The sequence below is a fragment of the Sander lucioperca genome, chromosome 8 (genome assembly GCF_008315115.2).
Source record: "Sander lucioperca isolate FBNREF2018 chromosome 8, SLUC_FBN_1.2, whole genome shotgun sequence".
NCBI lineage: Eukaryota > Metazoa > Chordata > Actinopteri > Perciformes > Percidae > Sander > Sander lucioperca.
This window is the reverse complement of record NC_050180.1, coordinates 10,336,916-10,352,176: the sequence shown is the minus strand read 5'-3', so window position 1 is coordinate 10,352,176 and position 15,261 is coordinate 10,336,916. Positions and strand designations below refer to the sequence as shown.

The following is a 15,261-nucleotide window of genomic DNA, read 5'->3' as shown; positions in this document are numbered from 1 at the left end:
GACTGGAGATCAATAGAGGGTCAGCACACACAGAGACACAAACCTACACAAACACTTCAAACTGCTGACCATGTGGATTTCATTCATCCATATTCTCCATACGGAGACAACACCATCCTGATTATGGATTACCATGGCGATGGTTCGATTGTAGCAGAGAGGTCACAGTCAGAGGTGTGTGTGTGTGTGTGTGTGTGTCTGTGTGTGTGTGTGTGTGTGTGTGTGTCTCCCATCCTTTTGTGCTGTATATATGTGAATACTTTTACTATATCCATTTGTGTAAAGTGTGTTTTGACTGTATATACATGTATTGTTGTTGATGTTTAACTCTTTAGATATTACAAGAAAGGAAAACAAGAAAAAAAAGGGACAGACTGGGAGAGAAAAAAACACAAAGGATTAACATAGCAAGATTAAGTGTATCGAGACTGAGAGAGTGAGTGCGGGTATATCAGATTCATGTGTTAATCGATAAGCTCTTTGTTGCTTTGTGGGTGTATCCAATAGAGCAAAGTGCTGGAACATGATGATTTACATCAGCTGATATGTACGGAACCACTGCAACTCAGAGGGGAGAGGGGGACAGCTGGAGAGGCAAGCTGTGTGGAGGAGGTTACAGGAGGAGGCGAAGGGAAAGAAGAGGGACAACAGGAGCAGGAGAGAAAGAGAAGCAAACGTAGGCAGGGTAAATAAGAGGAAGCAAATTATGAAGAGAGGAGGTGACCGGAGAACGGGAAGAGAAGGGAGGGGAAATGAGAGGAGGCAGAGTGAAGCCAGAGGGGAAACAGCGCTAAGCAGGAATATTTGCTGATGAAAGACGAAAAGGCCAACTTGTACATAGCCTAGCATAGAAAAGCTGACCTGCCTCAGGGTTCATTCAAATTCTCTTTGTGATCTGTACAATTACATATTTTATGGGCATCACAGAAATGTGCAAGGCTTTTTAAAAATTACTTCTCATGCTAGCTTTGCAGAGGGCATGTACTGTATGCCTACCAAAGTGACCTTATCTTTCCTTAAATTAGCAAACCTGCACTGACTTCTTTAATGGGTGCACCACAAAGAGCTTCATCAAAAGTACGTCATGAGACATACAAATGCCTTTCTTTTCTTAACTTTGGCATTACATCTAACGGACAGAGAGGGGGATGGATGTAGCACCAAAGCTCAAAAACACATTTCATTGATGGAAAAACATTCTGCATATATCACAAGGCATTGAGCCATTGCTTTTCCATACAGTTTTTCTTCCTTTGAGCCGAGAGAGACAAACAGGTATACAGACATATAAGTAATAACAAAGTAATTGAAGTGCTTTGTCTTTGTCTCTTCCTCTTTTCACAGGCAGAATGCTTTTGTTTGAATAGGAAACATATTTGACACAATAACAGACAGTAAGGGCCAGGGTTGTGAGGTGGGGGGGGGGGGGGGTTGACTGGTGGCTTCAAGATTCACTTCAGATGCAGCTTCTATTGTGTAGAGCTAGGTGGTGCTGTCAGTCTATCCACTGTGTGTGTGTGTGTGTGTGTGTGTGTGTGTGTGTGTGTGTGTGTGTGTGTGTCACTGAGTGATCAAACCTCTTTCTTATGAGGAACATTTGTGTCAGAGTAAGAGTTCTGTGATTTTGAACCTGGATGACACATTTATTATCCTGAATTTATTGTTGAATTCAGATCATTGCAGCTCATTATTAACATTCCTTTTTGATGAAAAAGCAACATGAAACGCTGAAATAGCACAGTTGGCAGTAAATTATCATATTCACAGGGAGAAAAATAGAAAATTGTTATTTTAGTACACCATCTTAACTTCCCTCAATCATCTAATGTATCACACTCAAAACCAATTGAGCCAGCTGTAATCAACCTATATAATAATCTGTGTAAGACAGCATTTACTGACTATACACAGAGCTACACACACACACACACACACACACACACACACACACACACACACACACACACACACACACACACACACACACACACACACACACTCTACATATGATGGACAGGTGCCTTAATGTGTAGTCACCTCATCCCTTCAATTTGTTGTTAAGGCTATGGTGATGGATTGGTCATTGCTAAAGATATTGCTGACTGCATAAGATGCCAAAGCACACAAACGCACACACGCATTTGAGCATCATAGATTTTTTTAATGGTAAGTGGTCATGAGTGGATTTCAAAGCGCAGTGGTGTACAGATAGATTAAGGATATTTAAAGATTGTGTGTGTGTGTGCGCATGTGAGGGAGAGAGTGTTTGTGTGTGTATGTGTGTGTTAACTGTCTCTGAGCTGTGCATACACTCATGCATTTGGCTGATTGTAGCATTTTATCGATCCATTCCAACCAAATCAATCAGGCCCTAATCGACCCGATTATAAAGGGTATGATGTGCGAAAAGATGGTTGTGTGTGTGTGTGCGAGCACTGATGCCATGTTATGCACTTAAATCCTGAACTGCTATTAATCTACCTATCTCAGTTTCATGTGCTCTTTTAATTTTAATAAAAGGAAAGGAACCAACTCTGCACTTCTCCATTCCATTTCTCTCCTACACTCTCTCTCTCTCTCTCTCTCTCTCTCTCTCTCTCTCTCTCTCTCTCTCTCTCTCTCTCTCTCTCTCTCTCTCACACACACACATACACAAACGCGCACGCACATACACACAAACAACACACACGCACACATGCACACACTTAAAATAACACTGTAGGCTGTTCTTTGTAAAACGTGTCAAAAAGACTAGCAGCATGCTGATTCTGTCTGTAGATAAACAATCTAGCATTAGCTGACTGTGCATGTCATTCTCTGGCCCCATATATTCATATCTAATAATATAAATTGCACAATTGTTAATGGCAAGTAAATCAGTCAATATTAATATCCCAGTTGGACTTGTGCAGCCTCTACACACTCTTGGTCCATGCACCCACGCGGGTGTTTTTGCTTTTGTTGTCTTAGACCTCTTCCCAAGACTATGTAGGTGTGTACAGTCCGTGTTTAATCTCCAATTACAGCACCTGTCAGGGAGTAAGAAATTAGACCATTATTGTTTCATGTTATCAACATTTGTATTTGTACAAGGAGTTTCATGATCTCAAGTCATGCCCAGCATATCTCTACCCAATTGCAACCTGGCTTGATGTCTAATCAGCCTGAGGCTATATCCACACTAATGTAAATTTCTTTTTATATATTGTTTGATACATTTATGCCCCGTGTTCACACTACTCTGACGTTTCTGAGCCCCCAAAACAGAGACCTTTGGAAATGTTCAGGTTTTGAAACTAGGATTGTGTTGTAGTCTGGGTAGGCAGAAACGGAGACCTTCGGAAACGATGACGCAGACATCTACTGTATGTCCGTCAGTCTTATCGGTTAAAACATAGGCCTACCTTTCAGTAACAGTTCGTCTTCGGCCAAGCAAATAAATTCTTGGTCTTACTTTTTGCCATTGCTGTTCTTTCTCCAAAGCATTTTCATTTTATACATTCTTGATTTTCAACTGCAGTGTAACGTTAGACAATCGGCTGCCTTTTAGGACTCTAGCCTATGCCTAAACGCTTGTGTCGACGGATATCCTTTTTGTTTAAAAAACGCTGTTTAAAAATGAAACTGAAAAAACGGCACATGGTTATCTAACCTGGTTGAGCGTGCGCCCCACGTACAGAGGCTCAGTCCTTGTTGCTCCTTGTCGGTTCCGACCTGCGGCCCTTTGCTGCATGTCTTCCCCTCTCTCTCCCACTTTCCTGACTTAATCTGTCCTAAATGAAAGCTCAAAAACCCTTTTAAAAAAAATAAATAAATAAATTAAAACGTAGTAGTGTGGATGTAGCCTGAATGATTGAATACACCTATGTGGGTGTGCAGTAGGCTTGTGCCACCCCGCTCTCTCTGATTACATATAATGTGTTTTAATGCAGCCAAAGTTGTTCTTGTTTACATATTCTTTTGTTTCTTTTGTCAGAAGACGTCAGGGTGTGCTCATAAATACTACCATAACCAGTCATTACCAATGCCAATACATAGCCTACCCTTGCATATAAATCTTGCTATCTTAGGGGTGATTGCGTGAATGTGACCAGTTTTATCGCAAACCGCTAATTAGCTTATAACGCTAGTCGTCGGGGCACAGGTAAAGTAAAAAGAAATCGCTATTTCTATACCACTAACAAGGCTCAAAATAGCACCACACTTCTACGGTAGCATAATGAGGGTCCCTACATGTAAACCGAAGCATTGAGAACTTTGTGTACAGACAGTTTATTAAAAAGATAGTTTATAAAGACAGTAGCGTTCACGTATACAGTCAGGCACCATCTTGGGAAAACAGTCACGACCAGTCGAACGACGAACGGCGTGTAACCAGTAACCAGTAACATAGCTCAAGCACGGCATTCGTCTGTACACTTACAAAGTTCTCAATGCTTCGGTTTACATGTAGGGACCCTCATTATGCTACCGTGAAAGTGTGGTGCTATTTTGAGCCTTGTTAGTGGAAATAGCGATTTCTTTTTACTTTAACTGTGCCCCGACGACTAGCTTCATAAGCTAATTAGCGGTTTGGTTTGGCTTGTTTGGTCAGGCCTTTGATTTATCCAAGATCTCAGGTCAGGTAGTCACACACACACACACACACACACACACACACACACACACACACACACACACACACACACACACACACACACACACACACACACACACACACACACACACACACACACACACACACACACACACACACACACACACACACACACACACACACCAAATTACCTCCCACTAGCTTCCACTTGTCCTAAGTAACCTGTGTGAACCTTGTATTGACCACACAGTAATGGATATAGGGAGTGGAGAGAGAGCTTATAAGTAACCTTAGGGGGAAAGGTTTAGCTAGCTTTAACATTTGGTTTTCTACTGTATGTGCACTTATAATTAAAGCTGAACTAAATGATTGTACAGCTGACAACCTAAAGTGGATCATTAACATTTCTGTAATTTGTCAATAATATATAATCCAAGGAAAGTTACACATCATCATAAGTTCATTGTAAAACATTTTGTTACAAGTGGAGTGGTTCTGTGAGTATGGACATCTTAACAAGCTGCGGTTAACCCCAAGGCTGCCATCTTTACTGTTAAAGTGTCCTTAAGCTCTAGCTCAACTGGCTACGGCATTGTCATTTGTGATGGAACCTGGCATCTGATTTTTTTTTTTTACTTGAACAAATAATCACAACGAAACACACTTAAATATGGTTTGTACCATAACGACTTGTTGTTTTGCACTTCCTCCCACACCCAAATGAAGACACAATGAAGCCTCATACCTCACTCAGATGCATTTTTGAGCTCAAGTATTTTCTTCTTGAGGTTGTCAGCAACACGATCAAAGTAAAATGTGTGTTTTGACAGGAAGCTGAAATAAAAAAAAAAAGATAGAAATCTGAAGTTACCAGCATCTTTGTCTTTGAGTCTGTCAAGGTTGTTGACAGGATAGCTGATGAGAAGGTTAGATGCTACATATAATAGCATGACGGAGACACACACCAGTAGCAGTGCTTGGTTACTTTAAAGATAATTTTTGGGGCTTTTTATGGCCTTTAATCAACAGGATAACTTGAAGACAGGAAAGGGGAGAGATAGGAGGGACGACATACAGCAAAGGGCCGTGGGTCGAATTTGGACCCGGGCCGCTGCCAAGGCCTCAGCCTACATGGGGCGCTCACTCTACTGGGTGAGCTAGAGGTCGCTAGTTAAACGTCACTAAAAGTAACGTTTAACTTAAAGGCTGAAAAACATCTGGTGTGTATGGAAACATCTCCTAAGCTCACAATGCAGCACTAGTCTTGAGAAGAAAACAAAAAGTTTCATTTTGCTGAAAATGGTCACATCATTGCACTCACACTTGACACAGCGACACTCTCAGACAATCCCAAGCTTCAGGTCTGCTTTTTGCTCATACTCTCTGACATCCCAAAGGTTTTTACAGTACAGCACACCTGTCAGTCCCCCTCATTTTTATCATTACAATTCTCTCTCGGCTTCGGTCTGTCACATTTCCAATGGCCATTTCTCTCTTTTTCTGTCTGTGCTTTCTGCATGGAGAGCATGCAGCCTCACCTTTCTGTCTCTCTCACCCTCTCTCACTCTTATGCCCAGGATGCGGTGTCATTTTGTTTGGCAGGTCTTTGAGTCCCCTGTCGAAGAGAACAGAGGCAAAGTCCTAATCTCTCATCGTCTGGCTGGCTTTCCTTTCTTTCCACATCTGCTTTTTAAGAGACGTAGCAAAGCTATGTTGAATTTGTCTACCCATTTTTCGTCCTGTCATTGTTTTTGATGTTCTTTTTTAAGAATCTCTGCCTCTCCTCTGTGTGTTCATCAGGAAGCTATTACTCTTGTTCTACTCTCTTGAAAAGACATATTTACTCAAACTGGATAAGAATGTAAGCTCTTTTTTTTTTAGTAAATGTGTGCATTTTCTCATCTACCCATCTCTCTTTTTCTGGTCTGGCTTTTTTCGCCATCCATTCAGGTAGCTGCTGGACAGTACTTCTTAAAGGGTTGCACCAAAGCAGCTTGACAGAAAAGTGACAAATGCTAACTAAGCATATCAAAATACCAAAACAAAGGTTTTATACTCATGACAGAAAGGTGTTAATCAAGTGCTGAGACAGAAGAGAGCTAGGAGATGAGTGTAGAGAAAAGAAGATGGCAGTAAACAACAAGCAAGTTAGAAGGCAAATCAAAAAGAAGAGGTTGCTATAAGAGGGAAGGTAGAGCTAGATGATGAGAACGATGTGTTAGATGGAAAAGGGGACCGTGACAGAACATGAATGTGTGCGAGGCTGAGAGGCATCAGTTGTGCCGAATAGTTTGTGTGAATAGAAAGGTGCGATATTGTATAACTTGATATTATTCTGCTTTCTGCCTGGTGAGGTCATGCTGGAAAGAAAGGGCACATCTAAACTATATATATCTACATGCAGACATACACACGTAAAAATGCTTGTGTACTTTGAAAAAAGGCTTCAGTATCGATATGGAGCTTTTGCATTTATAATTTCATTTGGTAGATGCTTTTGTCCAAAATGACAGACAAATGAGGTACAATACAAGCCACAGCAGATCAAGGAGAAGCCTTCAAAAATAAGTGCCTCAACACTCAGTTCCCCAGAGCCACAAGTGCCACAGGGCTTGCAGGGGCATGAAGTAACATACAAGTGCCTGGAAAATTATTTATTTCGTTTTTTTTTTTAAAAGAAAGAGCTAGAGAAGGATCGAGAGAAAGAGCAGGAGCTTTTGTTGTGCTTTTCCGGTTCCTAATTTATCAAAAACCAGATAAAGAAACTTGCAGTGAAAATCTGCTTTGATCGTCAGGTTGGCCTTGAAAAAAAATATGCCGTCGCTGGACTTTTCTGTACTAGCACCTGCGTAAGCTTTTAGTCTGAAATGTTGGCATCACTTTGCACTTAAGAATTACATTTTCATAATGTTGGCTTCACTGTTTTTTTTTTTTTTGCTGTCTTGTGCAGAAGAGCCAGCCAGCAAATCACAGTGCAGTGACTCACATCTGTATGGTTTGTGCCTGTTTGTAGCATGCATGAGTATGCTCATGTCCGTGTGAGTGAGAGAGTATGTTGCACACTTGTGGGTTCCAGTGTAGCAGGAAGCCTCTGGCTTTACTGGCAAAGTCCCCTTTCTTTACTCTTGGCCACTATAGACACGGAACAGAACACGCATACATACACAAACACACATCACAGGTCTATTCAGGTTTTGCGTGGAGGCCCCTAGAACACTGTGTTGACAAGCCCTGTGCTAGGCTAAACGCAGACTCAGTGCAATACTCAATAGACACGGATTCCACTATATAACACAGTTAGAGCTAGCAGGGTGTCACACACACACATACAGAGTGGAGACACGAATGGAGGCATTTGTTAAACAGTAGACACACACTCTGTCACAGGAATGCTGGGCTCCTTGGATGTCCTCTATAGCGTCCTCATCCACAAGGTAACTCTGAAATAGTGTGCATGTACAAACAAAGCCATTCAGGATTTTACAATGCTTTTTTTCTTGTTTCATTTAAAGAAATGTTACCAACATATTGCAGTATTTGTCTTGGTCTCTACAAGTCAAAAATGTTGTCCTTTCTGTTTTCTAACTGTAATCATACACCTGTGGATAGCTGCAAAATATGGCTCAAGTTTTAACATTTTTAAGTAGGTAAGACACGTCTGTCTCCGGTTGTGTGCTAAGGGTTGATCTGAATCTGGTGGCTTCTGTTAGCATTTTTTCCTTGACATTGTATGCATCCACGTTACCTCTAAATCTTGCTTTGCATTGTACTGTATAATGAAGTAAATTGCAGCAAATGGAGCAAATTGGAGTGGCTTTTCTCTCAGTGTGAGTGAGAAGCGAGTAGGGAGCAACAAATAGAAAACCTGTAGTGACTGTGAATAGAGCTCTATAAGAATCTTTGAACATAATTCCTGCTGCTCCACTCTGATCAACTACTGTGTTCATAATGGATGAAAATTATAGAAGAAATTAAAAGAATAACCAGCTACATTGTGTGTGTTTTTTTTCTCTTTTAGCTGATGGCGGTGTATGAGGAGCAGGAAGCCCAGCAGAGGGGTGTGGCTAGCACAAGGCTAGCACCCAGCCCTGACCTCTACCAATCCGAGCTCTCCGTCTTCCAGCCGATCGCAGGGGGAGAGATTGAAGTCAATTCCTCAGCCCTAAAGTCCAGTGAGTCTTTTTTAAATGTAGTTAACTTATCTTGGTATGCCCTGCTCCAGCCTTGACATGTGACATTTCACTTCTCAGTAGAGAAGCCCATGGCCCTCAAATCAAAGGAAATCTTTATGTTTGCAGATCAACATTTGTTAGACATGATATTTGACAATTCACAGCTACATTTTGTGATCTGAGGGATTTACATGTTGATATTTGGTGGCTGTTCTTAATTGCTACATGCTTGTGCAATATTGCACATAAGAGTTTTACAAATTGTACAAGCAAGAAGATATTTGTCACAGCTTGTACCATCGCTACGGCCATGTACAAGCTTGTACCATGGCTATTATGGTACATGGTGGAATGGTACATTCTGAGTTATAATGTAGTGTTTGTAGGGAAAGCAATGACCTTAACATCAGTTTGGCACTGGCATTTGTCATTAAATCACAACATTTTGTCCAAATTAGACAAAGTATTATGCCTATGAAGACAAGACGTCCATGTTATCTCTGGCAACCACAACCGCTCTGAGTCTGCTGGCTGTCAGAGACCAAATACTCCAAGTAATACAAGTACTTCCCCCATTGTTGACCAGGCTCAGGGTTATTAACTAGTGTGAACTAGTGACAGTGAACTAGTTTTTGTTCTTGATACTCTTCTGAGTTTTCCCCCACTCCATGCACCTTAGAAGTAGGTGAATATTTGCCAAAAATCCCTACTCTGCTTCTTGTACGTCCAAGGTTTATTGACGCATGGTCTAAATGCTTTCTCAAAGGACTCCTCTTTTACGGAGAAAAAAAAGTCCTTTGTGGAACCCCTGATTTTACCTTTTAGGTGTAACCTGTGGGTCAGTGCATAAACGAGTCAATGTCACAACTGATGTTAGACAAGAAACAGGTTCATTGGGACTGACGTGGAGGTTGACTGCTATAGGCCACATAGGTGAAGGGATAGTAGGGAAGTCCCAAAACACCATTTTGGAGGGATGGATAGATGGCTAAAATGAATAGTCTGTAAATTGAAACATACAAAGTAAGAAAGAATAAAGTACACATTTGACATCACATAATGGCTTATTGGGTACAGTATTTTCTTACATGTAGTTTCAGAGCCGAGACAATAAGAATGATGTTAACTTTGAATTCCAGTGCAGATAAAGGTCAGGATGTGATGGGCATGTTGTGCAGGACAGTGATGAAAACAAGATGAGGACAGCTGTAATGTGGCAGCACTGTCTCTAAGATGCAGAATTAGATGGCGATGAAAGAGAAGACAGGAAGTGCATGTGTAATTTCAGGCGGCAGAAGGAACTCTGGTGTCTGTCTGTTTACTGTTACATGGAATAGACCTGTCTGAATACCCTTTCTTTCTTTCTCTCTGTCTCCCTCTCTTTACCTCTTTTTCTTTCTTCCTCTCTCCTAGTTTCTCTTTCTCTCCCTTCCTTCATCTCTTTCTGTATTATGTCAAGTCAAGTGCCTGTTCAGCAGAGGTACTGTCCATGTGAGTGTGAGAGGGCTTAGAGCTGTCACAGTAACTATCCAAATGCCTTAACATAACAAACCATGTGGGTGATGGATTGTGTGTACAGGTAGTTCGCCAAATCCTATGCATTACTTCCAGTTGCCTCCTGCTGTCAGCTAATCACAGATTCCACTTCCTTTAGTTGGACTCTGTACCTGCTTTGTTGTACAGTCTGTACCATTCATCCAGATAAACGCTTGACATTTAACCATAATCTGTCAAGGTTGTTTTCAAAATGTCATTAATGTGCCAAATGAAGTGTGATAATGCTCATCCATCTAATGTGAGTTGGATTCCATCAGAAAGTTTCATTACTCTTTACTCTTGTTGTTTTTGATAATTCTATTGACATTTCTCAGTCGTCTTTCAGGCTGTCAAGCAGTTTATTGAGCTCAACGACTCCCACGCTGGATCAAAAATCATAACACAATTTTCTGCAGTAGTTTATTGCAATAATATTCCTATTTCCCTCTTATACTACATCTAATTTCACATACTATATATATATATATATATATATATATATATATTACCGCAAAAATCATGTATCTTGCATCTATACTACTAGTTTTGATAGAATTGACATTTCAGCTTGTATGATCTTCCTGAGTGAAGGCAGGGTCTCCCCCAGTGTATTGCAAGCCTGGTGGCCCACCGGGCCTAAGCCACTGGGAATTATTTTTTTATGTATTTTAAGACCTTTTTTAAAACTACAGTTAAGGTGGGGTGTAGTCATATTTTCAGATCTCCAGTTAGCTTTTAGCACTGACTTAATGTAGGGCCCTATGGACTCTGTCTTATGGCTTTTTTAAATTCTCAATTTTGCGATTCCATCCATGATTCTGTTATCACAGAATCTATTGGGCTCTACATTAATGCTGCCATCAGTCTGTGACTGGCCCCAACCGGGCCCTCGTCGAAAAAAAAGACACTTGCCACCGGGCTAAACAACTTCTGCTGGGGGAAACCCTGGAAGGGGCCTCAGCTATATGATCCAGACACTTTTAAGACAGGAAGTTTAGTCTGTTTCAATATGGTCGCCTGTCAGCAGAGATTAGTTGTAATGTGTGACTGTCATGCTAGATTAGAGGTAACGGAGCTCTGGAGACTATCACTGTCAGTGTGAGAAGGTCAGACTTAGGCCTCTATCACTGTGCTATGTTTTGCCTCTGACGCTAACCACTTGTTTCTCTCTCACTGTCTCTACAAGTCTCTTTCTCTATGTCTTTTGCTCATTGTTTCTGCTTCTCACTGTGTTTCTCTATCTAAAGTACAGCGCTTCACACACAAGTGAGTTGAAAAGCAAGTCTGTTGCGCCTACCCCAACCACTGCTAGGTGATGGTAACTGTGCGCCACTTGTGTTTTGTCCCGGAAATGTCGCCACAGACACCCAGTTTGTAATACTGCAAATCCAAGGGCTTTCATTAGTGGGCCATACGCTCAATGACCATTGTGTTACCTCATTCGGTGATAGATAGTGACTTACAGACATTGATACAAATGAAAATATTTGAGATTATTACTTTAACTTTTCACTCACATGATGTTTCATACTTGAATCCATAAAGAACTCAAACAGAGTCAGAAACCGAGGTTAACGAGCACCACTGCTCAAAATTGAGATTCAAAGTGATTAGCTAGCTGAGAAGTGATTAGCTTGGATACATGATCAGCATGATTTTTTTCTAGTGGTACACTTACCATGACCCATGTAGCTGCCGAAAGTGTTATCATGCCTAAAATATTAAGCTTAATTAAAGGGATGCAGAGATGTCAAGTGTCAAATACTGTACATTATATATACATTAGTTGGGCTGCGTGATTTTGACAAAGTCCGAAATAGGCCTTTTTCACAGAGAAAATGTTGACCTGTCAGAGTAAAAAAAGCACATGTGTAAATAGTAAAATGAATGATGGCTGAATTACATTAATTACTTGTGTTCATTGCTGACTCACTGTCACACTATCATGGCTTACTGGGAAACATTAATAGAATGGAGCAATTGTTAATATTATTAGTAACACCTGTGCTTTTCCTACCTATACCACAGCAATGGGATGACATTTTATTTATTTGCTTTTGAAGATAGTTACGTCTTTTTTGAGAAAATCATGACAGAGTATGTTGCGGTATGTTTGATATTTGGACATACAACACTCCTAGAATATGTATGACTGAACTGTAATGCAGCCTGTAAACCAGGAAAAGACAACATGCAAGCTACTAGCTGATATTGATATTCCACTAACAAAAATACAGACAATATCCTGCTCTCCATAGCATGCTATAGGATATTGTTATATATAGTCTAGCTCTATATAGTATTATGACTGCAGTGAAACAGGGTAGTAGGGATTACTAGGTGATCTAAAACTGACATTACATTTTGCCAAACTAGTAGAAAATTATTGATCTGGGAATGCCTCCAGGCATATTGAGAGAATAGTATCACTGTTTGTCCCTGGACAGCCATTGTTATCTATCTTAATGTGCCACTGGATATGGTTAGCTTGTACTGTCACAATGGGACATTTTCATCACATAGTTTCTGGCTTTGTGTCTTGACAGGTCTCATTCAGTCTAAAACTGGGAAGGTGAAGTGTTACAGCGAAGCAAAATGTAATAGCATAGAATTCAGTTTTATTTAAATGCTTCTTTAACTTTTCTCTTAACAGTTTTAGTATTTTTGTGTTCTTGATTCTTTTTATTTTGCCCCTAGCCATATTTGTAAATCTTGTCTTTGACTCTCACTGATTATCTTTTCCTCTGAGTCCCTTTATTTCTTTATCTATTTCCTTCATCCGTTTCTCATTTTTACATCCTTTGTCCTCTATCCATTTATCTGTCTTTCATTGCCTTTCTTTGAAGAGATGAATTGATTAGGGGTTGAATGTAATCCATACCCCCAGGCAGTCTTAAGAGCACCAAGGGTCCATTTTGTGACAATCAATATATGACCCTACAAATATCATTTGGCATGTGTTCTGAGTAGTCCACTCATTGAGAGGTTCCCTCCCTCACCACCACCTTTCCCATTTTATTCCCAGTGGAACTATAGAGGCTAACATGACAATGTTCTTAATGTATATATGGATTGATCGGCCCTATGAATGGGGATGCTAGACTTAAGGTTTGGCAGTGCAACACACACGGATCATAATAATACCTCCAGTAATGAATGCTATTTACTTGGATAGCTTTCCCTACAGTGTTGAGTTTTCTTACCATTTCACTATTTCTTCAAGCTCTAACAGAAGAACAGGCAATAGTGTGGCGTGCTTCATCCATCAGCTTCAGTTAAATGATGATTTTATGCAGTGGGCTGATGAGATGTGAAGAGGGAGACACTATCATATGTTACTTACTTGCACACCGAGATCTGCAAATTAGACACTTATTGGCCATTTAGACGCATGGACACCAGTGTGTTCACTGAAGGGATATTAAAGGAAAGGATCATACATTAACTTCTCACACCCTCAAGCTTTCAGATCTGCCCCCATTACAGGCCTAATGAACACATGGAGCGGTGCACACGCACATCTTCATAAACAACATTCAGGAATGAGCTTTCTGATAAAACTGCTATAGCATGTAATCAACAGATATGGGCAAGCACACATAGATGTCTCAGGCTGTGCTGTCTGACGAGTTTGGATGATTAAAAGCAGTAGTAATGAAAGCCTTAGATTTCATTCACTTCACATGGTGAATATTTTAGGTTCATGCTTTCTTACTCATTGTTTCTATCTTCCTTTGTCTTTTAACCACTAAATTGCTTTTTTCTTTTTCTTTTTAACAACCTAAAAATGGTAGATGTACATCATGAGTTTCCATAGAGATGGTGCATGTGCCTAATTGTGGCATCTGTTTGACAATTCACATTCTGCCTTGGTATATTAGGTCCTATATTAGGCATTTAGACACAATGTTTTTTAAACTCAAAAAGTTTGAGTTGGCTCCTTAGAAAAACATCTAAACATTTGTTTTAAATCTTCTAAATCCTATTACATTTGTCTTAGATTAAGGAAGAGGTATTTTATACTACTACTAAACTCTATTATATACTGTTTTCATGTTCATATTTGTATTTTGTGTCTCTACTAGAACATAGTTACATGCTTGCTTTAATGTTAAAAAAACCCACATTTTTCTAATACCGCCCATGGCTGCTGCAGCTGTATTTAGCATCTTTCTGAGACTCTCTGTTTCTTTAAGCCCCCTCTCCCCAAAAAGCTCAGTCTGCTTTTATTGGTCAGCGTTTCCGTATCTGTGCTCTGCTGTTGCTGTCTCTGTACAGTCTGGCTGCAACTGAGTATATAGCAGGACTTTATACCGTAAGAACAATCACCAAAAAAGACTTCCAAACCAAACACTACACAACCGGACATGTAAATGGACTTCACTCACATAACGCTTTCTAGTATTTTTCTCGATCTCAATGACTACTCAAAGCGCTTTTACATAGTAACATTCACCATTCACACACATTCATACACTGGTGGCCGAGTCTGCCATACAAGGTGCCGCCTGCTCATTGGACGCACATTGACACACTGATGGCGCAGCCACCTGAGCCACAGCCGGCCCATGTTCCATCAGAAATGTGATATGCAATTGGGGAGAAATTGACATTGTCAGCCAGATATGACAGAAAATACAGAAAAGCATAACAGGTCTCATTTAAGTCCTAGATACTGTAGCTGTGAAAAGCATGTATTAAACCTGCAGCTGCTCCCATGAATACACATCCATCTGCTTACATTTGTAATTTCTGCGTACATTTGTACTTTAAGTACTGTAGTTTCCATGTCTTTTACTCATTTTATGATAAACGTGTTCTCACAAAAAACAGCCTATTAGTTTATTACACTAATTGTCAGGCTGTTCTTGTTTTTGTTTAAAGGCACGCTTTGACTTGGACTGATGTCACAGGCTCATTGCAATGACAGAGTCGAAATTCATTTTGTCAACCTAA

The 15,261-nt window shown here is 40.4% G+C and overlaps 1 protein-coding gene across 5 annotated transcripts in view; it reads left to right on the top strand.

The window, feature by feature from the left end:
* Window positions 1–15,261, top strand: part of LOC116037778 (partitioning defective 3 homolog B-like) — a 221,015-nt gene that overhangs the window by 40,048 nt on the left and 165,706 nt on the right. For 4 of the 5 annotated variants that reach the window (XM_036004093.1, XM_036004094.1, XM_036004092.1 and 1 more), the window contains exon 3: window positions 8,616–8,769. In XM_036004093.1, the coding sequence (XP_035859986.1) occupies window positions 8,616–8,769 (154 nt within the window). Of the gene's footprint in view, window positions 1–7,849; window positions 8,032–8,615; window positions 8,770–15,261 lie in introns of those variants that run through there. The other variant, XM_031281793.2, reaches the window with a different exon arrangement.